This window comes from Notolabrus celidotus, chromosome 16 (genome assembly GCF_009762535.1).
Source record: "Notolabrus celidotus isolate fNotCel1 chromosome 16, fNotCel1.pri, whole genome shotgun sequence".
In the NCBI taxonomy this organism is placed as follows: Eukaryota; Metazoa; Chordata; class Actinopteri; order Labriformes; family Labridae; genus Notolabrus; species Notolabrus celidotus.
In genome coordinates, this window is record NC_048287.1 from 30,888,231 (window position 1) to 30,908,831 (window position 20,601).

The 20,601-nt window shown below is 40.8% G+C and overlaps 1 protein-coding gene across 2 annotated transcripts in view; it reads right to left on the reverse strand.

Moving 5' to 3' along the window:
- The window catches only part of zgc:174904 (uncharacterized protein LOC564690 homolog), a 19,838-nt gene extending 632 nt beyond the window's left edge, over positions 1–19,206 (reverse strand). The window contains exons 1-6 of one of the 2 annotated variants that reach the window (XM_034705540.1): positions 18,944–19,206; positions 13,940–14,074; positions 11,240–11,416; positions 10,950–11,134; positions 9,795–9,910; positions 1–3,625 (exon numbers count right to left, since the gene is read on the reverse strand). The exon at positions 1–3,625 is cut by the window's left edge and continues 632 nt beyond it. In XM_034705540.1, coding sequence (XP_034561431.1) covers positions 3,445–3,625; positions 9,795–9,910; positions 10,950–11,134; positions 11,240–11,416; positions 13,940–14,074; positions 18,944–19,052 — 903 coding nt within the window. In that variant the 5' untranslated portion in view covers positions 19,053–19,206 and the 3' untranslated portion in view covers positions 1–3,444. The other variant, XM_034705541.1, reaches the window with a different exon arrangement.
- Between the last annotated feature and the right edge of the window lie 1,395 nt (positions 19,207–20,601).

Here is a 20,601-nt window from a genome sequence, read left to right on the forward strand (position 1 = left end):
TACTCAACATATGTCACTGGCCTGATTTGCACAACCTACCCGGGACTTCAGCCCGCGGTCGAAACGCAGACAACAACGGGGGCACAGGAACCTTTTAGTAGAAAGTAGTTCTGGGGGCTAAAAGACCCTGGAACTCTTGGTTGAAATGCACCTTAAGGCACGGATGGTGATAGTAGTTCTGGGGGCTAAAAGACCCAGGAACTCTTGGTTGAAATGCACCTTAAGGCACGGATGGTGATAATAGTTCTGGGGGCTAAAAGACCCAGGAACTCTTGGTGGGAATGCACCTTAAGGCACAGATGGTGATAGTAGTTCTGGGGGCTAAAAGACCCAGGAACTCTTGGTTGAAATGCACCTTAAGGCACGGATGGTGATAGGAGTTCTGGGGGCTAAAAGACCCAGGAACTCTTGGTTGAAATGCACCTTAAGGCACGGATGGTGATAGTAGTTCTGGGGGCTAAAAGACCCAGGAACTCTTGGTGGGAATGCACCTTAAGGCACAGATGGTGATAGTAGTTCTGGGGGCTAAAAGACCCAGGACCTCTTGGTGGGAATGCACCTTAAGGCACAGATGGTGATAGTAGTTCTGGGGGCTAAAAGACCCAGGAACTCTTGGTTGAAATGCACCTTAAGGCACAGATGGTGATAGTAATTCTGGGGGCTAAAAGACCCAGGAACTCTTGGTTGAAATGCACCTTAAGGCACAGATGGTGATAGTAGTTCTGGGCGCTAAAATACCCAGGAACTCTTGGTTGAAATGCACCTTAAGGCACAGATGGTGATAATAATTCTGGGGGCTAAAAGACCCAGGAACTCTTGGTGGGAATGCACCTTAAGGCACAGATGGTGATAGTAGTTCTGGAGGCTAAAAGACCCAGGAACTCTTGGTTGAAATGCACCTTAAGGCACAGATGGTGATAGTAGTTCTGGAGGCTAAAAGACCCTGGAACTCTTGGTTGAAATGCACCTTAAGGCACAGATGGTGATAGTAGTTCTGGGGGCTAAAAGACCCAGGAACTCTTGGTTGAAATGCACCTTAAGGCACAGATGGTGATAGTAGTTCTGGGGGCTAAAAGACCCAGGAACTCTTGGTGGGAATGCACCTTAAGGCACAGATGGTGATAGTAATTCTGGGGGCTAAAAGACCCAGGAACTCTTGGTTGAAATGCACCTTAAGGCACGGATGGTGATAGTAGTTCTGGGGGCTAAAAGACCCAGGAACTCTTGGTTGAAATGCACCTTAAGGCACAGATGGTGATAGTTCTGGGGGCTAAAATACCCAGGAACTCTTGGTGGAAATGCACCTTAAGGCACAGATGGTCATAGTAGTTCTGGGGGCTAAAAGACCCAGGAACTCTTGGTTGAAATGCACCTTAAGGCACAGATGGTGATAGTAGTTCTGGGGGCTAAAAGACCCAGGAACTCTTGGTGGAAATGCACCTTAAGGCACAGATGGTGATAGTAATTCTGGGGGCTAAAAGACCCAGGAACTCTTGGTTGAAATGCACCTTAAGGCACAGATGGTGATAGTAGTTCTGGGGGCTAAAAGACCCAGGAACTCTTGGTTGAAATGCACCTTAAGGCACAGATGGTGATAGTAGTTCTGGGGGCTAAAAGACCCACGAACTCTTGGTTGAAATGCACCTTAAGGTACAGATGGTGATAGTAATTCTGGGGGCTAAAAGACCCTGGAACTCTTGGTTGAAATGCACCTTAAGGCACAGATGGTGATAGTAGTTCTGGAGGCTAAAAGACCCAGGAACTCTTGGTGGTAATGCACCTTAAGGCACAGATGGTGATAGTAGTTCTGGGGGCTAAAAGACCCTGGAACTCTTGGTTGAAATGCACCTTAAGGCACAGATGGTGATCGTAGTTCTGGGGGCTAAAAGACCCAGGAACTCTTGGTGGGAATGCACCTTAAGGCACAGATGGTGATAGTAATTCTGGGGGCTAAAAGACCCAGGAACTCTTGGTTGAAATGCACCTTAAGGCACAGATGGTGATAGTAATTCTGGGGGCTAAAAGACCCAGGAACTCTTGGTTGAAATGCACCTTAAGGCACAGATGGTGATAGTAATTCTGGGGGCTAAAAGACCCAGGAACTCTTGGTTGAAATGCACCTTAAGGCACAGATGGTGATAGTAATTCTGGGGGCTAAAAGACCCTGGAACTCTTGGTTGAAATGCACCTTAAGGCACAGATGGTGATAGTAGTTCTGGGGGCTAAAAGACCCAGGAACTCTTGGTTGAAATGCACCTTAAGGCACAGATGGTGATAGTAGTTCTGGGGGCTAAAAGACCCTGGAACTCTTGGTTGAAATGCACCTTAAGGCACAGATGGTGATAGTAATTCTGGGGGCTAAAAGACCCAGGAACTCTTGGTTGAAATGCACCTTAAGGCACAAGTGGTGATAGTAGTTCTGGGGGCTAAAAGACCCAGGAACTCTTAGTTGAAATGCACCTTAAGGCACAGATGGTGATAGTAGTTCTGGGGGCTAAAAGACCCAGGAACTCTTGGTTGAAATGCACCTTAAGGCACAGATGGTGATAGTAGTTCTGGGGGCTAAAAGACCCAGGAACTCTTGGTTGAAATGCACCTTAAGGCACAGATGGTGATAGTAGTTCTGGGGGCTAAAAGACCCAGGAACTCTTGGTTGAAATGCACCTTAAGGCACAGATGGTGATAGTAGATCTGTGGGCTAAAAGACCCAGGAACTCTTGGTTGAAATGCACCTTAAGGCACAGATGGTGATTCGTTTTCAACGTTTAAAAGTTAAAGCTCCTGTAAGGAACTTTTGTTTGTGTCCATTTTGGCGCCCCCCTGAGGACAAAACTGTCTTTTTTCCTGAACATGTGTTTCTTCACCAAAGATCTTATCAAAGACCATATCAAGAATCCTTACAGCCTGCAGTTTAATCCCCTGGTCTGACACCTACCCCCCACCGGTCAACTCTACAGAGACAGCCAATCTTCTTGTTTGTGTCTTGTTTGCTTTTGTAGGTCACAAAATGACATCAGTATTCATTCAGTCTGTTTCATAACCAGCTAAAAACTCCTCACAGGAGCTTTAATGTTGTATGCTTGTGTTTGTGTTGATGTTGGCGCCCCCCTGTGGACAAAGCTACACAATTCGATGAAAACTGGACGTTTTTCATAGGATATAAAGTAAGATTACAAATCATGTGGAAATGTTTGTATTAATACTAAATAAACCCCTTCAAACCAAAGAGGAGACCCTGTTTAAACACATATTTTAGCCTATTTTAAAGCCTTGCTTGTTTCTTTTCTGCCGTTTTTGTTAGAATTACACAAATAAAGCCTCAGCAGTCTCAATCCCACAGCCCAGGAAAATGAAAGTATTAAAAGCCCAGTTTGTTAAGTTAATTATGCATCAGTTAACTTCCTTCTCCGTCTCTTCTCAGGTGTTCAGAGTTGTGTGGACGTCTCAGTGTGGAATGGCAGTGCTGGCTCCAGGACCCATCTCTTTCTCACAGATAAAGGGCCAGAACATAGTGCAGGGGGCGTCGTACCAGCTCCGGATCGCCACTCGCTCCATCACCTGGGTTTTCACGATGTAGCCGCAGTCCTCGTTGATGTGATTGTTGGGCTCGCCATCCTCCCAAAAACTACAATGAGAAGAGAAGGAGAAAAAGAACAACACGTTAGTGAACTGTTTTATTAATCGTCATGTTCATACTGGATTATCATGAAGCGCCAAATCTAGATCGATGTTAAAACTTTGAGGTCACTGTCTGTCAACTGGTTCTACTTTAAACCGCATCTCAACTCAACTTTATTTAAATAGAAGAACAGAGACAGAAAACAACAGATATAATAAAATAACAAAAATAAATACATTAACAAATAAAACACTTAATAAAATACAATAAAAAGACTAAAATTGATAAAAAATAAATAAAGTAAAATTAATAAAATTAAAATAAAATCAATACAGTTAATTAATAAAATTAAAATAAACCAATACAGCAAAATTAATAAAATGAAATAAAATCAATATACTAAGATTAATAAAATAAAATTAAATAAATAAAGTAAAATTAATAAAATCAAAATAAAATCAAAACAGTAAATTAATAAAATAAAATAAAAGCAATAAAGTAAAATTAATAAAATCAAAATAAAATCAATAAAGTAAATTAATAAAATAAAATAAAAGCAATGAAGTAAAATTAATCAAATCATATTAAAACAATACAGTAAATTAATTAAATAAAAAAATAAATTAACACAGAAAAATTAATAAAATGAAATAAAATCAATATAGTAAAAATAATAAAATCAATACAGTAAATTAATAACAATCAAATAAAATCAATACAGTAAAATTAATGAAATAAAATAAACCAATACACTAAAATTTATATCAAAAGAAGGGCAGAAAGCTAAATAAAAAATCAGTTAAAGTTAAAAAGATCAGATAAATACAAGAAATGGATAAATAGATGGATGAATAAATGAATAAATAAGTTAATAGATAAATAAATGTTGTTAAAACAATTATTATAGAAATAATAATAATGCAGTCCATGGCTAAAAATTAATTCCTCCATATTAGAAGCCAGATTAAAAAGCTTAGTCTTTATTTTCCTTTTAAAAACACCCAGGAAGCTTTGCTGTTTTAATGTCCAGAGGCCGAGTTCAGAGTCTAGGGGCATGAATAAAAAGAAAGCTCTCTGGCCGGCACTTGTGAGGGACACATCAGGAATATTTAAAAGGGAAGCATTCGAGGACCTCAGTGATTTAGCTCTGTGATGTATGGAGGAGCTTTAAAAAAACAATTTAAAGAACTAGTGAAGAGTTTTAAAAAGAACAAAGAAGCTGCAGTTTTCTGAGAGTCTTTTTGGTCCAACCAGTAAAATCGGAGCAACGGTAGTCGATACATCTGGTATAAAAGGGTCTGACTTTCACTACGTTTCTAATATGGTAAAATGAAGTCCTTATGACCTTGTTAAAATAAGCATTTTGGCCCGATCCCCCTTCCAACAAGAGCCGTTAAAGTCCCAATTGTTCCATGTTCCTTAAGATTATTATGTGTGCTTCATTAGCAACACCTGTTGAGGTTTTAAAAATGTGGCGTGGGTCAGCCTATAAACTGGAATATCTCAAAAACAGCTGACTGATCATGCTCAACTTAAAGCCCAGCAGCACCAATCTTTTCCCACGTTCTTAGATCTTTATTGCACTCTTTAAAAAAAAACACAATACTTCCATTAAGCTTCAAAAGGGTTTAAGTGTTTAGAGGATAAACGTTCCAATGATTGTTAAAATCCAGCAGCAGCTGAGCCGAGCCGAACCAGAGCAGGAGGGGGGGGGATAACTCCCTCCAGGGAAAGAGGAAGGAAGCGAATGTAGGGGTCAAAGAAGGAACAATAACAAGTTAGTCACCGACAAATATTTACAGAAAGAGGAAGACAAATCAGATGATTATTAGAAAATCTGATGAGCTGTCTGAAAAAGAGAAACAGGGAAGAATACCGTGTCCTGAGCAGAAGTGGAGCCAAACAGCGAATGAATCACAGAGGACAAAAAGTACTGACAGATTAAGATAAAGACTTTTAACATGTCCAGTTTTGGCCGTGACACATTTCTTTTTTATCTCAATGCAAAGGTCAGGGTCACCTGCAGTGTGGTTAAACAGCACTAAGCTGCTGTGTAGAGGCTGATTCGAATCTGGCCTCCCTCCAGCCGACCTCTCACATCTGGATAGTGTGAAACTTTAACTCTTTAGTGACCGGCCTTTTCTGGATGCTCTGTCACTTTAACTCCACACGTTGTTTACGTTTAATCAGCTAAACGTGGATCTTGGAAGTTTAATATGCAACAAGTTAGACTTTTAAGTTCCACATGCAAGAACAACTCTTGAGTCTTCTTCTTCTTAAGGCAAGGCAAGGCAAGGCAAGGCAAGGCAAGGCAAGGCAAGGGAAGGCAAAGCAAGGCATGGCAAGGCATGGCAAGGCAAGGCAAGGCAGGCAAGGCAAGGCAAGGCAAGGCAAGGCAAGGCAAGGGAAGGCAAAGCAAGGCATGGCAAGGCAAGGCAAGGCAAGGCAAGGCAAGGCAAGGCAAGGCAAGGCATGGCAAGGCAAGGCAAGGGAAGGCAAGGCAAGGCAAGGCATGGCAAGGCAAGGGAAGGCAAGGGAAGGCAAAGCAAGGCATGGCAAGGCAAGGCAAGGCAAGGCAAGGCAAGGCAAGGCAAGGCATGGCAAGGCAAGGCAAGGCAAGGGAAGGCAAGGCAAGGCAAGGCATGGCAAGGCAAGGGAAGGCAAGGGAAGGCAAAGCAAGGCATGGCAAGGCAAGGCAAGGCAAGGCAAGGCAAGGCAAGGCAAGGCAAGGGAAGGGAAGGCAAGGCATGGCAAAGCAAGGCATGGCAAGGCAAGGCAAGGCAAGGCAAGGCAAGGCAAGGCAAGGCAAGGCAAGGCAAGGCAAGGCAAGGCAAGGCAAAGCAAGGCATGGCAAGGCAAGGCATGGCAAGGGAAGGCAAGGCAAAGCCAGGAAGGCAAGGCAAGGCAAGGCAAGGCAAGGCAAGGCAAGGCAAAGCAAAAGGCAAGGCAAGGCAAGGCAAAGCAAGGCAAGGCAAGGCAAGGCAGCTTCATTTGTATAGCACATTTCACACACGAGGGCAACTCAATGTGCTTTACATTAAAACATTAAAAGCATTGGAGACATTCAGACAGGCATAAAAGAACACAATTAAAATGACAAATATAATAAAACAGAAAAGAAAATGAAAATTAGAAATATATTAAAAATTGCATTAAAATTTTAATTTAAAGTGAGTTAAAATGAGCTAAGATAGGAAGGCAGAGGTAATTAAAAAAGTCTTAGTCTTTGATTTAAAAGAGGTGAGAGTTGGAGCAGACCTGCAGCTTTCAGGGAGTGTTTTTCCAGATATGTGGAGCATAATGACTAAACGCTGCTTCACCATGTTTCCTTCTGACTCTAGGGACTGAAAGCAGACCAGGACCTGATGACCTCAGAGGTCGAGGTGGTTCATACAGGAGCAGCAGATCAGCCTAAAGCATTCAGGTCTTTATAAACCATCAGCAGGATTTTAAAGTCTATTCTCTGACAGACAGGAAGCCAGTGTAGAGATCTAAGAACTGGAGTGATGTGGTCTACTTTGTTGGTCCTTGTTAGGACTCGATCAGCAGCATTCTGTATGAGCTGCAGTTGTCTGACGGACTTTTTAGGGGGTCCTGTAAAGACCCCGTTACAGTAGTCTAGTCTGCTGAAGATAAATGCATGGACCAGTTTTTCTGCATCCTGCTGAGACATGAGTCCTTTAATCCTTGATATATTCTGAAGGTGATAGTAGGCTGACTTTGTAATTGTCTTAATGTGGCTGCTGAAATGAAGGTCTGAGTCTAAGACTACACCAAGGTTTCTGGCTTGGTTTGAACATTTCATCTGTGCAGATTGGAGCTGAGCAGTAACCTTTAACCTTTCTTCCTCCAAAAAACAATCATTTCAGTTTTTTCTTTGTTTAACTGAAGAAAGTTCTGGTTAAGAACTCACAAACTTCTGCCTGATAAAGTGTACTCTCCTCTCTGCAGAATGATGATGTGCAATGAACACACCGTGAGATGCAAAGGGTAAAAAATGCATCACCACTCACTACGCAAACATTTGATCTATTAGATGCATCCTTGGAAACAAACACTATCCAATCACACCATCGGGGAAAATCGGATAACCTTTGAGATGAGAGCGATTGCTGAGAAAGGAGAAAAGGTTGAGGTTTGAACAAAAATAATTTTCTTTGAAAAGAAGAAAAGAAGCACTTCCTGTTATCTGGATCTATTCTGGAATTTGGGTGAGACGACTGGAACATGTCGAAGCATCTCGGGGATCTCCTGGAGCGACTTGTTTTCAAGACATTTAAACAGTCTATGAGTGTTGCACTTGAATGCAACCCCACTCAAACCTGCAAATTCATTATTTTTTGCACATTTCTATTTTTCTTAGGAGACTGTAATGCACTGTTCAAACATTCAGTCTGCAAATGTTGCCAAAAAACGAATCAGGTTAGTGTAAAAAAAAAAGTTGTGATGAAGTACGATTTACCAGGGAATTCAAAAATATATTTCAAAGTCTCAGTTCCCTTTTTTTATCCATGCCATCCACAAATTGACTGTACAATAAAACAGGAAGTGTCAGAAAGAAGTTAACTTGTCTTCTCCTTCAACAGGCCGTATCTCTCTTCAGCCACCTGACTCTGGACTCAGTTAAAACCAGGCCAATGACCACCACTGTGCAGCTCAGGGCCAAAACCTGTGCCAGAGTCTGCAGGTATGCAAAAGGTTGCGGCTAAGCAGAGTAGAAAGTCCAAGGGTCTGTCAGCCTGCATATGTTTGTTTGCTCAGCTCTGTGTGTGTGGTGCAGACAGTCACAGCGTGGGTAGAGTTTAAATGTTGCATCAAAGCAGCAAATGTTGTATTAAAGAGCTCATAGTGCCCTATTACCCCTCTAGAACACTGCGCTCCCAACATGCAGGCCTGCTCGTCGTACCTAAAGTCTCTAAAAGTAGTATGGGAGGTAGAGCCTTCAGTTATCAGGCCCTTCTCCTTTGGAATCATGTACCAGTCAGGGTCCGGGAGGCAGACACCCTCTCTACTTTTAAGAGTAGGCTTCAAACTTTCCTTTTTGATAAAGCTTATAGTTAGAGCTGGATCAGGCTTGGACCAGGTCTTAGTTATGCTGCTATAGGCTTAGACTGACACCCTGGGATCCTGTCTTTCACTCTCTCTCCTCTCTCTGCCTGTCTCTCACTTTAACTCTTCCTGTCCCATTAAAGTTACTAACCATAGTCCTTTCTGGAGTCCCTGAGCTCCCTTGTCCCGTAGGTTCCTCTGGATCTCTGCTGTAGATTCCTTTTTGGGTCTGTCATTCATCCTTTCTGTCCTTTCTTTTCTTTCTTGCTTTCTTTACTACTTTCTCTTTTTTCTTCCTTCTTCCTTTCTTCCTTCTTCCTTTCTTTTGCTCTTTCATTCTTTACCTTTTCCTTTCATTCCATTCTTCCTTCTTTCTTTCTTTCTTTCTTTCTTTCTTTCTTTCTTTCTTTCTTTCTTTCTTTCTTTCTTTCTTTCTTTCTTTCCATGTTTCTTCATCCTTTGTCTCTTTTTCTTATCCCCTCCTTTCCTTCTGTCAGTCCTTAACCATTTATTCTCCTCTTTTTCTTTCTTCTGGTCTCCCTCTCTTCTCTCTTTTCTTAGACCTTTCTGGGGCCCTGAGCTCCCTTGTCTCGTAGGTTCCTCTGGATCTCTGCTGCTGTGGACGTGCCAGACTCCAGCTGCTACAACTACTACTATCCGTCTCCCCACTATCATCTCTCTCTCTCTTCATCTCCCTCTATCCCTCTCTCCAACACGGTCTCAGCAGATGTGTGTCTAACATGAGTCTGGTCCTGCTGGAGGTTTCTGCCTGTTAAAGGAAGTTTGTCCTTGCCACTGTAACTTGCTAAATGCTGCAAAGTGCTCTGCTCATGGTGGATTAAGATGAGATCAGACTGAGTCCTGTCTGGAAGATGGGACTGGATCTGATCCGGTCTTGATGTTGGGTCTTTGTTAATAATAACACATAGAGTACGGTCTCTGTTTGGAAAGAGTCTGAGGAGAACGTTTGTTGTGATTTGGCGCTGTATAAATAAAGATTGATTGATTGAGTGAGTGACAGCTAGCCTCAACCATAAGGGGTATACTCACTTTACAGTTAAGTGATGCCCTCTATTGTAGTGAACATATCATGAGGCAAATGAGTGTATAAAAGAAGTGAACCTACCCTCCAACCAGCGGGGTTCCATCCACCCATTTCCAATGATCCTCGGTGTCCCCGTCAGTGATTCCAAACCAGTAGGCCCTCCAGTGGCCCCTGGTTAGAAGATTCCACACAAATGTCTGAGAGGAAACACACAGAGGAAATATCAGAGAAAGTGTTATCAATTTTGCAAGACAACATTGCAGCAAACAAACACCTTAAAGGTGACATATTCTGCTCTTTTTCATCAACATATATTGGTCTAAGAGGTCCCCAAAACATGTCTTTAAAGTTTATTGCTCATAAAAACACTTTGAAATCAGATTCTGGTCTGCCTGTAAACCCCTCTTTTTCAGCCCTGCTCAGAACAGGCTGTTTTCTGTGTCTGTGCCTTTAAATGAGAATGAGCTCTCTGACCACGCCCCCTCAGGAAGTGGGTGTGCCCTCGGCTGTCCAGCACGTTGATCTAATGTTTACATGTTGGCTGAATATACACAGCTGCTCACAGACCCGCGATACTTCAGCCCTCTGAATCTGATCCAGAATCTGATCCTGACGGAGAGGCGCCTGCAGCAGGACCTTTCTGAACCATTGGTCACAGATTTAGTGTTTCTTGTTGTTTTATTTGTCAGTATGTCGACGTGTGTCTTTGTACACAGCTACGAACATGTAGTTATGTGGCTATGCTAACTAGCGCTAGCACTTTTCCATGATAAATACAAATCATCCACTAGATCTTCAAATCTGCAGACGTGGGGAGTAAAACCGACCTCTGTGTTTATTAAGACAGCCTACAACTAGCATGCCTCCCTCCTAAGCTCCTTGTTAGCACACATGTGTGCAGGGAATGAAAAACGGAGGAGGGGTTGAGTTGTATTTTATACAGTCTATGGGCTGAACAAGCTCCGAGCTCTGACTTCCTGTTACAGACCGGATGGCGTTGTGAAGTATGAAAAACACTGAAAACTGAAACGGCTGGTTTCAGCACACATTTACAGAAAGGTGGAGAAATCAGAACAGGGGCAGAACGGATTATTTTCATTTTCAGGGGGTTTGTAGACAGGGACACATATTTCAGGTAGAGAACCATTAAAAAGTCCATTTTGCATGATATGTCACCTTTAAAGTCACACGACCACTTTTAGCCGCTCGCTTCAATAAAGTGACTTCCTACTGTACCTGCTCTTCGGCTGTGTGGATGATAGCCAGGTAAGCGCCTTGACTTTCACAGTACGACTTGCTCTCTGGCCAACTCTTGGTGTTCCTGGAGATGAAGTAGCAGCTGCTGTTGAAGAGATGCCAGTCCGGTGGGCAGGTGATGGGAGGCAGTGTGGCTTTCACCGTCGGTTTGACCACTTCAGGAGCTGATGACACACAAACAAAGAAGATTTAAAACACAGAATCCATCACACAGTAACCAGGAAGTATAGAAGGAGTTAAGAGGCTCATATATGAGTTCCCACACACACCTTTAGTGATCATCTTAGCCGCCAGTTTGGCCTGCAGCTCGTCCTTCTCTTTCTGCAGCTGATCTTTCTCCTGCTGCAGTTTGTTAATAGAGGCGGTCAGAGCCGACACGTTCGCAGATTGGGACTGCTTCTGTGCCGCCGAGGTCTCCTCACCTCCGCCCTGAGGTTTGTTCTTATCTGTGGAACAAACGGAAGAAAGGACCTTTGATTGCATCACTTTTTTCATGAAGGAACACTGAGGGAATATTAGAACAGCACAGTTTGCAAAGACATTTTTAAGGTCTTTAAGCTAAGTGAAGGCAACAAGCAGTCACATGACAGTGCAAACGGATGATTTCAGTGTTGGTCCTTCATCTAATTATTCATAATTTTAAATTGAGACCTGAGAGTATTTTTCATGCTGTTTTTAATTGTAGATTCAAAGAAACTGTAAACCCATAAATGATAAAGCTTATAGTTAGAGCTGGATCAGGCTTGGACCAGGTCTTAGTTATGCTGCTATAGGCTTAGACTGACACACTGGGATCCTGTCTTTCCCTCTCTCTCCTCTCTCTGCCTGTCTCTCACTTTAACTCTTCCTGTCCCATTAAAGTTACTAACCATAGACCTTTCTGGAGTCCCTGAGCTCCCTTGTCCCGTAGGTTCCTCTGGATCTCTGACGTAGATCCCTTTTTGGGTCAGTCATTCATTCTTTCTTTCCTTTTTCTAAACTTTCTGTCCTTCTTTCTTTCCTTTCTTGCTTTCTTGACTTTTTTCTCTTTTTTCTTTTTATTCCTCCTTTCTTTCTTTCTTTCTTTCTTTTGCTCTTTCATTCTTTCCCCTTTCCTTTCATTCCATTCTTCTTTCTTTCTTTCTTTCTTTCTTTCTTTCTTTCTTTCTTTCTTTCTTTCTTTCTTTCTTTCTATTGCTCTTTCATAATTCCCTTTTCCTTTCTTTCTTTTGCTCTTTCATTCTTTCCCTTTTCCTTTCATTCCTTCCTTTCTTTCTTTATTTCTTTTGCTCTTTCTTTCTTTCCCTTTCCTTTCATTCCATTCTTTCTTTCATTCTTTCCCTTTTCCTTTCATTCCTTTCTTTCTTTCTTTCTTTTGCTCTTTCTTTCTTTCTTTCTTTCATTCATTCCTTCTTTCTTTCTTTCATTCTTTCCCTTTTCCTTTTATTCCTTCTTTCTTTCTTTCTTTCTTTCTTTCTTTCTTTCTTTCTTTCTTTCTTTCTTTCTTTCTTTCTTTCTTTCTTTCTTTCTTTCCCTTTTCCTTTCATTCCATTCTTTCTTTCTTTCTTTCTTCTTTCCATGTTTCTTCATCCTTTATGTCTCCTTTCCTTCTGTCATTCTTTCACCATTTATTCTCCTCTTTTTCTTTCTTCTGGTCTCCCTCTCTTCTCTCTTTTCTTAGACCTTTCTGGAGTCCCTGAGCTCCCTTGTCTCGTAGGTTCCTCTGGATCTCTGCTGCTGTGGACGTGGTCCAGACTCCAGCTGCTACAACTACTACTATCCGTCTCCCCACTATCATCTCTCTCTCTTTTCATCTCCCTCTGAGGGAATATTAGAACAGCACAGTTTGCAAAGACATTTTTTTAAGGTCTTTAAGCTAAGTGAAGGCAACAAGCAGTCACATGAAAATGCAAACAGATGATTTCAGTGTTGTTCCTTCATCTAATTATTCATAATTTGAAATTAAGACCTGAGAGTATTTTTCATACTGTTTTATTCTTTATTATAATCCAAATGATATAAATAACTATATATTTTGTAAAAACCAATGGCCTAAGTTTGACATTTATACCTACAAGTACATTATTACATTAAAACAATCTGGAAACTTTCACTTTTAAGAGCTCTTTTTCACTTTGCATGTATTATGTAAATATAGATTAAATTAAATAAATATAGATTTTTGAAAACACCTAGTCCATAGTCTGAAATTAAAAATAAATATATTTACAGATAACACAAAATTAAAAAATAAGTAAATACAAACATACAAAATAATAATATTAAGATTTTAATAATGATTGACAACAACAAAAAATAATAAAATGATAATAAATATTAATAATTTTATAGATAGTAATTATAGTATAAAATAGTTTAAAAAATAATGAAATAAGAAATAATAATAATATTAATAAATAAATACAAAAATGAAAGAATTTAAAAAAATTACAGAAATTTAATCAAAAAAATCCTCAGGGCAAATTTTCAGGATAAATAATTCAATAAAATAAAATGTTGCATGTGTTTTAACCTTAAAAGCACAACCACACGCACACACGTCTTCAACATGTACTCATACTCGGACATGCGATTGGCAAACACGCCTGACTCTGCGTTTCAGAGCTCAAATAACTGGTTCCTCTTTTCATACCTGAAACTGCAAAATCTGCAGTTCAGAGTTTTGTTGTATTTGCATCATTTTCCACAGGAGACACTGACAATGAGCACCAGACATATTGTCTTATGTAATATCCCCAAAGTGTTTGTAATAGAGCCTCAAGATTATCAATTCAGCAAATGACGGTGTAATTTTAATCACTGCAAATAGCAGAATAAAGGGTGTCAGCACAGAAGAGAAAAAGCCTCACTGTTGTATTACTGCTACCTTTAAACAGGTCATGTGACTTTAGCAGCAAATGTCCCAATGATGTGCATGCGGCATGTAAACAACCTGGAACAATTCAGGATCCGGCAGTCTTTGTACTCACAGTTTGCAGTGACGGCTATGATGGAGATCAGCAGGATGGCACACAACGTAGCCAGGCAGATGGTGGCAAGGCGGTAGGGCCCGGGGCCACTCGGAAAGGACATCATCCTTAATTGGGGGCCTGGGTAAGATGGAGCTGGCAGGGGAGGAGAGATCGTATGTCAGGATGGTACAACAAGTTTTTCTGCATACAGCTACTGCTGGTGGAACTGACACACTGGGATCCTGTCTTTCCCTCTCTCTCCTCTCTCTGCCTGTCTCTTACTTTAACTCTGCCTGTCCCATTAAAGTTACTAACCATAGACCTCTCTGGAGTCCCTAAGCTCCCTTGTCCCGTAGGTTCCTCTGGATCTCTGCCATAGATTCCTTTTTGGGTCTGTCATTCATTCTTTCTTTCCTTTTTCCTAACGTTCTGTCCTTCTTTCTTTCTTTCTTTCTTTCTTTCTTTCTTTCTTTCTTTCTTTCTTTCTTTCTTTCTTTCTTTCTTTCCCTTTTCCTTTCCTTTCATTTCTTTCTTTCTTTCTTTCTTTCTTTCCTTCTTTCTTTCTTTCTTCTTTCCATGTTTCTTCATCCTTTATGTCTCCTTTTCTGATCCCGTCCTTTCCTTCTGTCATTCTTTCACCATTTATTCTCCTCTTTTTCTTTCTTCTGGTCTCCCTCTCTTCTCTCTTTTCTTAGACCTTTCTGGAGTCCCTGAGCTCCCTTGTCTCGTAGGTTCCTCTGGATCTCTGCTGCTGTGGACGTGCCAGACTCCAGCTGCTACAACTACTACTATCCGTCTCCCCACTATCATCTCTCTCTCTCTTTTCATCTCCCTCTATCCCTCTCTCCAACACGGTCTCAGCAGATGTGTGTCTAACATGAGTCTGGTCCTGCTGGAGGTTTCTGCCTGTTAAAGGAAGTTTGTCCTTGCCACTGTAACTTGCTAAATGCTGCAAAGTGCTCTGCTCATGGTGGATTAAGATGAGATCAGACTGAGTCCTGTCTGGAGGATGGGACTGGATCTTATCTGGTCTTGATGTTGGGTCTTTGTTAGTAATAGAACAGAGTACGCTTTAGACCGGCTCTGTTTGAAACAAGTGAAATCTTGCAGCAAAGACATCCCCAGTTTTTATTATTTAGTGAAATGTTAAAAAAAGGTCCTCTTCTAATCAGTAGTGGGATGCCTCAAAGATCTATCCTTAGTCAACAACTATTTACATCACTCAAAAATCAGGGAAAGCTTTTTCTTGTCTTGGTGGCAGAAAATCTCATTTCTTACTAAGTCTGTCTTTATTTCAACCGTATACAAATTTATGCTGACATGTTGGAAATACAAATGACCTAAAATAACCTCTCAATCGTCACAGCTCTGACAGGAACGGGAGCTGATGACTGAGTTTAATATTGCTCCAGCACAGGGAAATTAAAGGAAGTGAAACAGGATCTAAAGAAAACGTGCTGTCTGATAAATTAACACTTGTTTGTTGTGTTGTTACTCTTTATAACACTTAAATGCCAAGTGATGATTTTCATTTTTTTGTTAAGCACAGCCTTTATTCCCCAGGCTCTGTTCAGACATGTAAAAATCAAACATGTCAGAGCAGTGTCAGCGATGGGGTAAATCTGGTTGAACTGCTAACATCGAACAAAGCAGACCACAGTGAGGGGAGGTACTTTGATTCGTTTGGATGTAAATAAGCAATCAGCTGAAGTGTGATTTTTTATGTGATTTAGAGCCCATGCAGTGACTTCCACAACAGAGTCATGTCTGTTTTTAATGCAGTGACTTCCACTATAGAGTCATGTCTGTTTTTAATGCAGTGACTTCCACTATAGAGTCATGTCTGTTTTTAATGCAGTGACTTCCACTATAGAGTCCTGTCTGTTTTTAATGCAGTGACTTCCACTACAGAGTCATATCTGTTTTTAATGCAGTGACTTCCACTACAGAGTCATGTCTGTGTTTAATGCAGTGACTTTCACTACAGAGTCATGTCTGTTTTTAATGCAGTGACTTCCACTATAGAGTCATGTCTGTTTTTAATGCAGTGACTTCCACTACAGAGTCATATCTGTTTTTAATGCAGTGACTTCCACTACAGAGTCATGTCTGTGTTTAATGCAGTGACTTCCACGAGAGAGTCATGTCTGTTTTTAATGCAGTGACTTCCACTACAGAGCCGTGTCTGTTTTTAATGCAGTGACTTCCACTACAGAGTCATGTCTGTTTTTAATGCAGTGACTTCCATTACAGAGCCGTGTCTGTTTTTAAAGCAGTGACTTCCACTACAGAGTCATGTCTGTTTTTAATGCAGTGACTTCCACTACAGAGTAATGTCTGTTTTTAATGCAGTGACTTCCACTACAGAGTCATGTCTGTTTTTAATGCAGTGACTTCCACTACAGAGTCATGTCTGTTTTTAATGCAGTGACTTCCACTACAGAGTCATGTCTGTTTTTAATGCAGTGACTCCCACTTCAGAGCCGTGTCTGTTTTTAATGCAGTGACTTCCACTACAGAGCCGTGTCTGTTTTTAATGCAGTGACTTCCACTACAGAGCCGTGTCTGTTTTTAATGCAGTGACTTCCACTATAGAGTCATGTCTGTTTTTAATGCAGTGACTTCCACTACAGAGTCATGTCTGTGTTTAATGCAGTGTCTTCCACTACAGAGTCATGTCTGTTCTTAATGCAGTGACTTCCACTATAGCGTCATGTCTGTTTTTAATGCAGTGACTTCCACTATAGAGTCATGTCTGTTTTTAATGCAATGACTTCCACTACAGAGTCATGTCTGTTTTTAATGCAGTGACTTCCACTACAGAGTCATGTCTGTTTTTAATGCAGTGACTTCCACTACAGAGTCATATCTGTGTTTAATGCAGTGACTTCCACTATAGAGTCATGTCTGTTTTTAATGCAGTGATTTCCACTTCAGAGCCGTGTCTGTTTTTAATGCAGTGACTTCCACTACAGAGTCATGTCTGTGTTTAATGCAGTGATTTCCACTATAGAGTCATGTCTGTTTTTAATGCAGTGACTTCCACTACAGAGTCATGTCTGTTTTTAATGCAGTGACTTCCACTATAGAGTCATGTCTGTTCTTAATGCAGTGATTTCCACTTCAGAGCCGTGTCTGTTTTTAATGCAGTGACTTCCACTACAGTCATGTCTGTGTTTAATGCAGTGACTTCCACTACAGAGTCATGTCTGTGTTTAATGCAGTGACTTCCACTACAGAGTCATGTCTGTTTTTAATGCAGTGACTTCCATTACAGAGCCGTGTCTGTTTTTAATGCAGTGACTTCCACTACAGAGCCATGTCTGTTTTTAATGCAGTGACTTCCATTACAGAGCCGTGTCTGTTTTTAATGCAGTGACTTCCACTACAGAGTCATGTCTGTTTTTAATGCAATGACTTCCACTACAGAGTCATGTCTGTTTTTAATGCAGTGACTTCCACTACAGAGTCATGTTTGTTTTTAATGCAGTGACTTCCACTACAGAGTCATGTTTGTTTTTAATGCAGTGACTTCCACTACAGAGTCATGTTTGTTTTTAATGCAGTGATTTCCACTTCAGAGCCGTGTCTGTTTTTAATGCAGTGACTTCCACTACAGAGTCATGTCTGTGTTTAATGCAGTGATTTCCACTATAGAGTCATGTCTGTTTTTAATGCAGTGATTTCCACTTCAGAGCCGTGTCTGTTTTTAATGCAGTGACTTCCACTACAGAGTCATGTCTGTGTTTAATGCAGTGACTTCCACTACAGAGTCATGTCTGTTTTTAATGCAGTGACTTCCATTACAGAGCCGTGTCTGTTTTTAAAGCAGTGACTTCCACTACAGAGCCATGTCTGTTTTTAATCCAGTGATTTCCACTACAGAGCCGTGTCTGTTTTTAATGCAGTGACTTCCACTACAGAGTCATGTCTGTTTTTAATGCAATGACTTCCACTACAGAGTCACGTCTGTTTTTAATGCAGTGACCTCCACTACAGAGTCATGTTTGTTTTTAATGCAGTGACTTCCACTACAGAGTCATGTTTGTTTTTAATGCAGTGACTTCCACTATAGAGTCATGTTTGTTTTTAATGCAATGACTTCCACTACAGAGTCATGTCTGTGTTTAATGCAGTGACTTCCACTACAGAGTCATGTCTGTTTTTAATGCAGTGACTTCCACTACAGAGTCATGTTTTTTTTTAATGCAGTGACTTCCACTACAGAGTCATGTCTGTGTTTAATGCAGTGACTTCCACTACAGAGTCATGTTTGTTTTTAATCCAGTGATTTCCACTACAGAGTCATGTCTGTTTTTAATGCAGTGACTTCCACTAGTCATGTCTGTTTTTAATGCAGTGATTTCCACTACAGAGTCATGTCTGTTTTTAATGCAGTGACTTCCACTACAGAGTCATGTCTGTTTTTAATGCAGTGACTTCCACTACAGAGTCACGTCTGTTTTTAATGCAGTGACTTCCACTACAGAGTCATGTCTGTTTTTAATGCAGTGACTTCCACTACAGAGTCACGTCTGTTTTTAATGCAGTGACTTCCACTACAGAGTCATGTCTCTTTTTAATGCAGTGAAATTCAAGATAAAGCTTCATTATTTTTAAATTTTCTCACATGAACAGAAGGAAATGGTCAATCTTGTAATTCTGGTCTCATTCTTCTGTCAAGTTTCTTAACATTTTTCAGTTGGACTTAAATTTCTTTGATGGTGTCACCCAGGGCGTTAACAAGCTTTGTTTTTCTGCTATATTCTGAACTAAACAGGTAAAATAATTATACATTTACACCACAAAGGAATTAGATTCTAAATATTTTAAATTACTAATAGGCATCATAATAAAAAAAACAACTGAAAATTGCAGCCTTAGCACTTATCACAAAGAAATTAAAGAGAAAAACACACAGACCTGAATGTGAGTGTGCAGAGACCCTCAGGAGGAAAAGCAAAGTTTAAATGTGGTTAGATAAAGACACTCTCTTGCTCTCTGTGGTCGGTCCCTCCTTACCCCTTGGTTCAACATCTGGCCTGCGGTTTAACTCGTCGTATGAGGCTTCATCGTCTACCAGCTTGGAGTACATCCCGTCACAGGCATGGGAGCCTCCTGGGGTCGACATCTCAGCGCTGAAACTAAAACCCTGAACCTGAAGAGTCTGGAAGGTTTCTGTGCAGAGTTAAATACTTTCTGAACTCTCCGGGACTCGTCCTCTCCTCTCCTCTCCGTGTGTTATAGACCGGCCCAGGTGACGAGCTCGAGTCAAGTATCTCACAGTGAGGAGCACGACTTCCGGTTGTGTGTCCCAAAATGAAAGCCTTAAAAATAAATGCAACACTGAAATCAAAGTGCAGGAAAATTAAATAAGTATTAATGGATGAATTATGAATGATGCCCCCCTGGTGGAAACTGTGCTTAAGTGCCCTCTTGCATTCAACTGTAGTAGATAAAACATTACAAGTTGAATTCTCAGGGGCCCTTCCAGGGGAAATTAATGGAAAAAGTGCCCTCTGAATGCCATTAAAATGTTGAAAATTAAAAATAAGTACCCTTTGCATGCCCCTATTATGTTGAAAATGTTAAGAAGTGCCCTCTGCATGCTCCTAAAATGTTGAGAATTAAGAAAAAGTACCCTCTGCATGCCCCTAAAATGTTTAAAATGTTAAAAAGTGCCCTCTGCATGTCCCTAAAATGAATACAATGTTAAAAAGTGCCCTCTGCATGCCCCTAAAATGTTGAAATGTTAAAAAGTGCCCTCTGCATGTCCCTAAAATGAATACAATGTTAAAAAGTACCCTCTGCATGCCCCTAAAATGTTTAAAATGTTAAAAAGTGCCCTCTGCATGTCCCTAAAATGAATACAATGTTAAAAAGTGCCCTCTGCATGCCCCTAAAATGTTAAAAAAGTGCCCCCTGTATGCCCCCCAAATGTTGAAATCATTAAAATGTACCCTCTGCATGCCCCTAAAATGTTGAGGATTAAAAAAAAGTATCCTTTGTATGCCCCTAAAATGTTGCCCTCTGCATGTCCCTGGAATATTGAAAATGTTAAAAAGTGCCCTCTGCATGCCCCTAAAATGTTAAAAAAGTGCCCCCTGTATGCCCCCCAAATGTTGAAATCATTAAAATGTACCCTCTGCATGCCCCTAAAATGTTGAGGATTAAAAAAAAGTATCCTTTGTATGCCCCTAAAATGTTGCCCTCTGCATGTCCCTGGAATATTGAAAATGTTAAAAAGTGCCATCTGCATGTCCTTAAAATGTTGAAAATGTTAAAACGTGGCCTCTGCATGCCCTAAACATTTTGAAAACGTTAAAAGGTGCCCTTTGCATGCACCTCAAATTTCAAATATATTAAAAAGTGCCATCTGCATGCCCCTAAATTGTTGAAAATGTTAAATAAGTGCCCTCTGCATGCCCCTAAAATGTTTAAAATGTTACATATTTTAAATTTAGAGGTTGGGCAGTCTGTATGGTATGAGCCTAGATCACATGGCAGTCAGACGTCATGATGGTACACAGCTTTGAGCTCTTACAGCTTCCTGCCCTCACTTACTTTCCAGGTGACGTCCATGAAGTCCAGAAGGGGTCAGGGCTCAGGGTTCGTGGAGGACATTGAGATTGGGCCTGTAAGTAGTAGAAGTAAATCTCACCTTCAACATGAGAGACAAC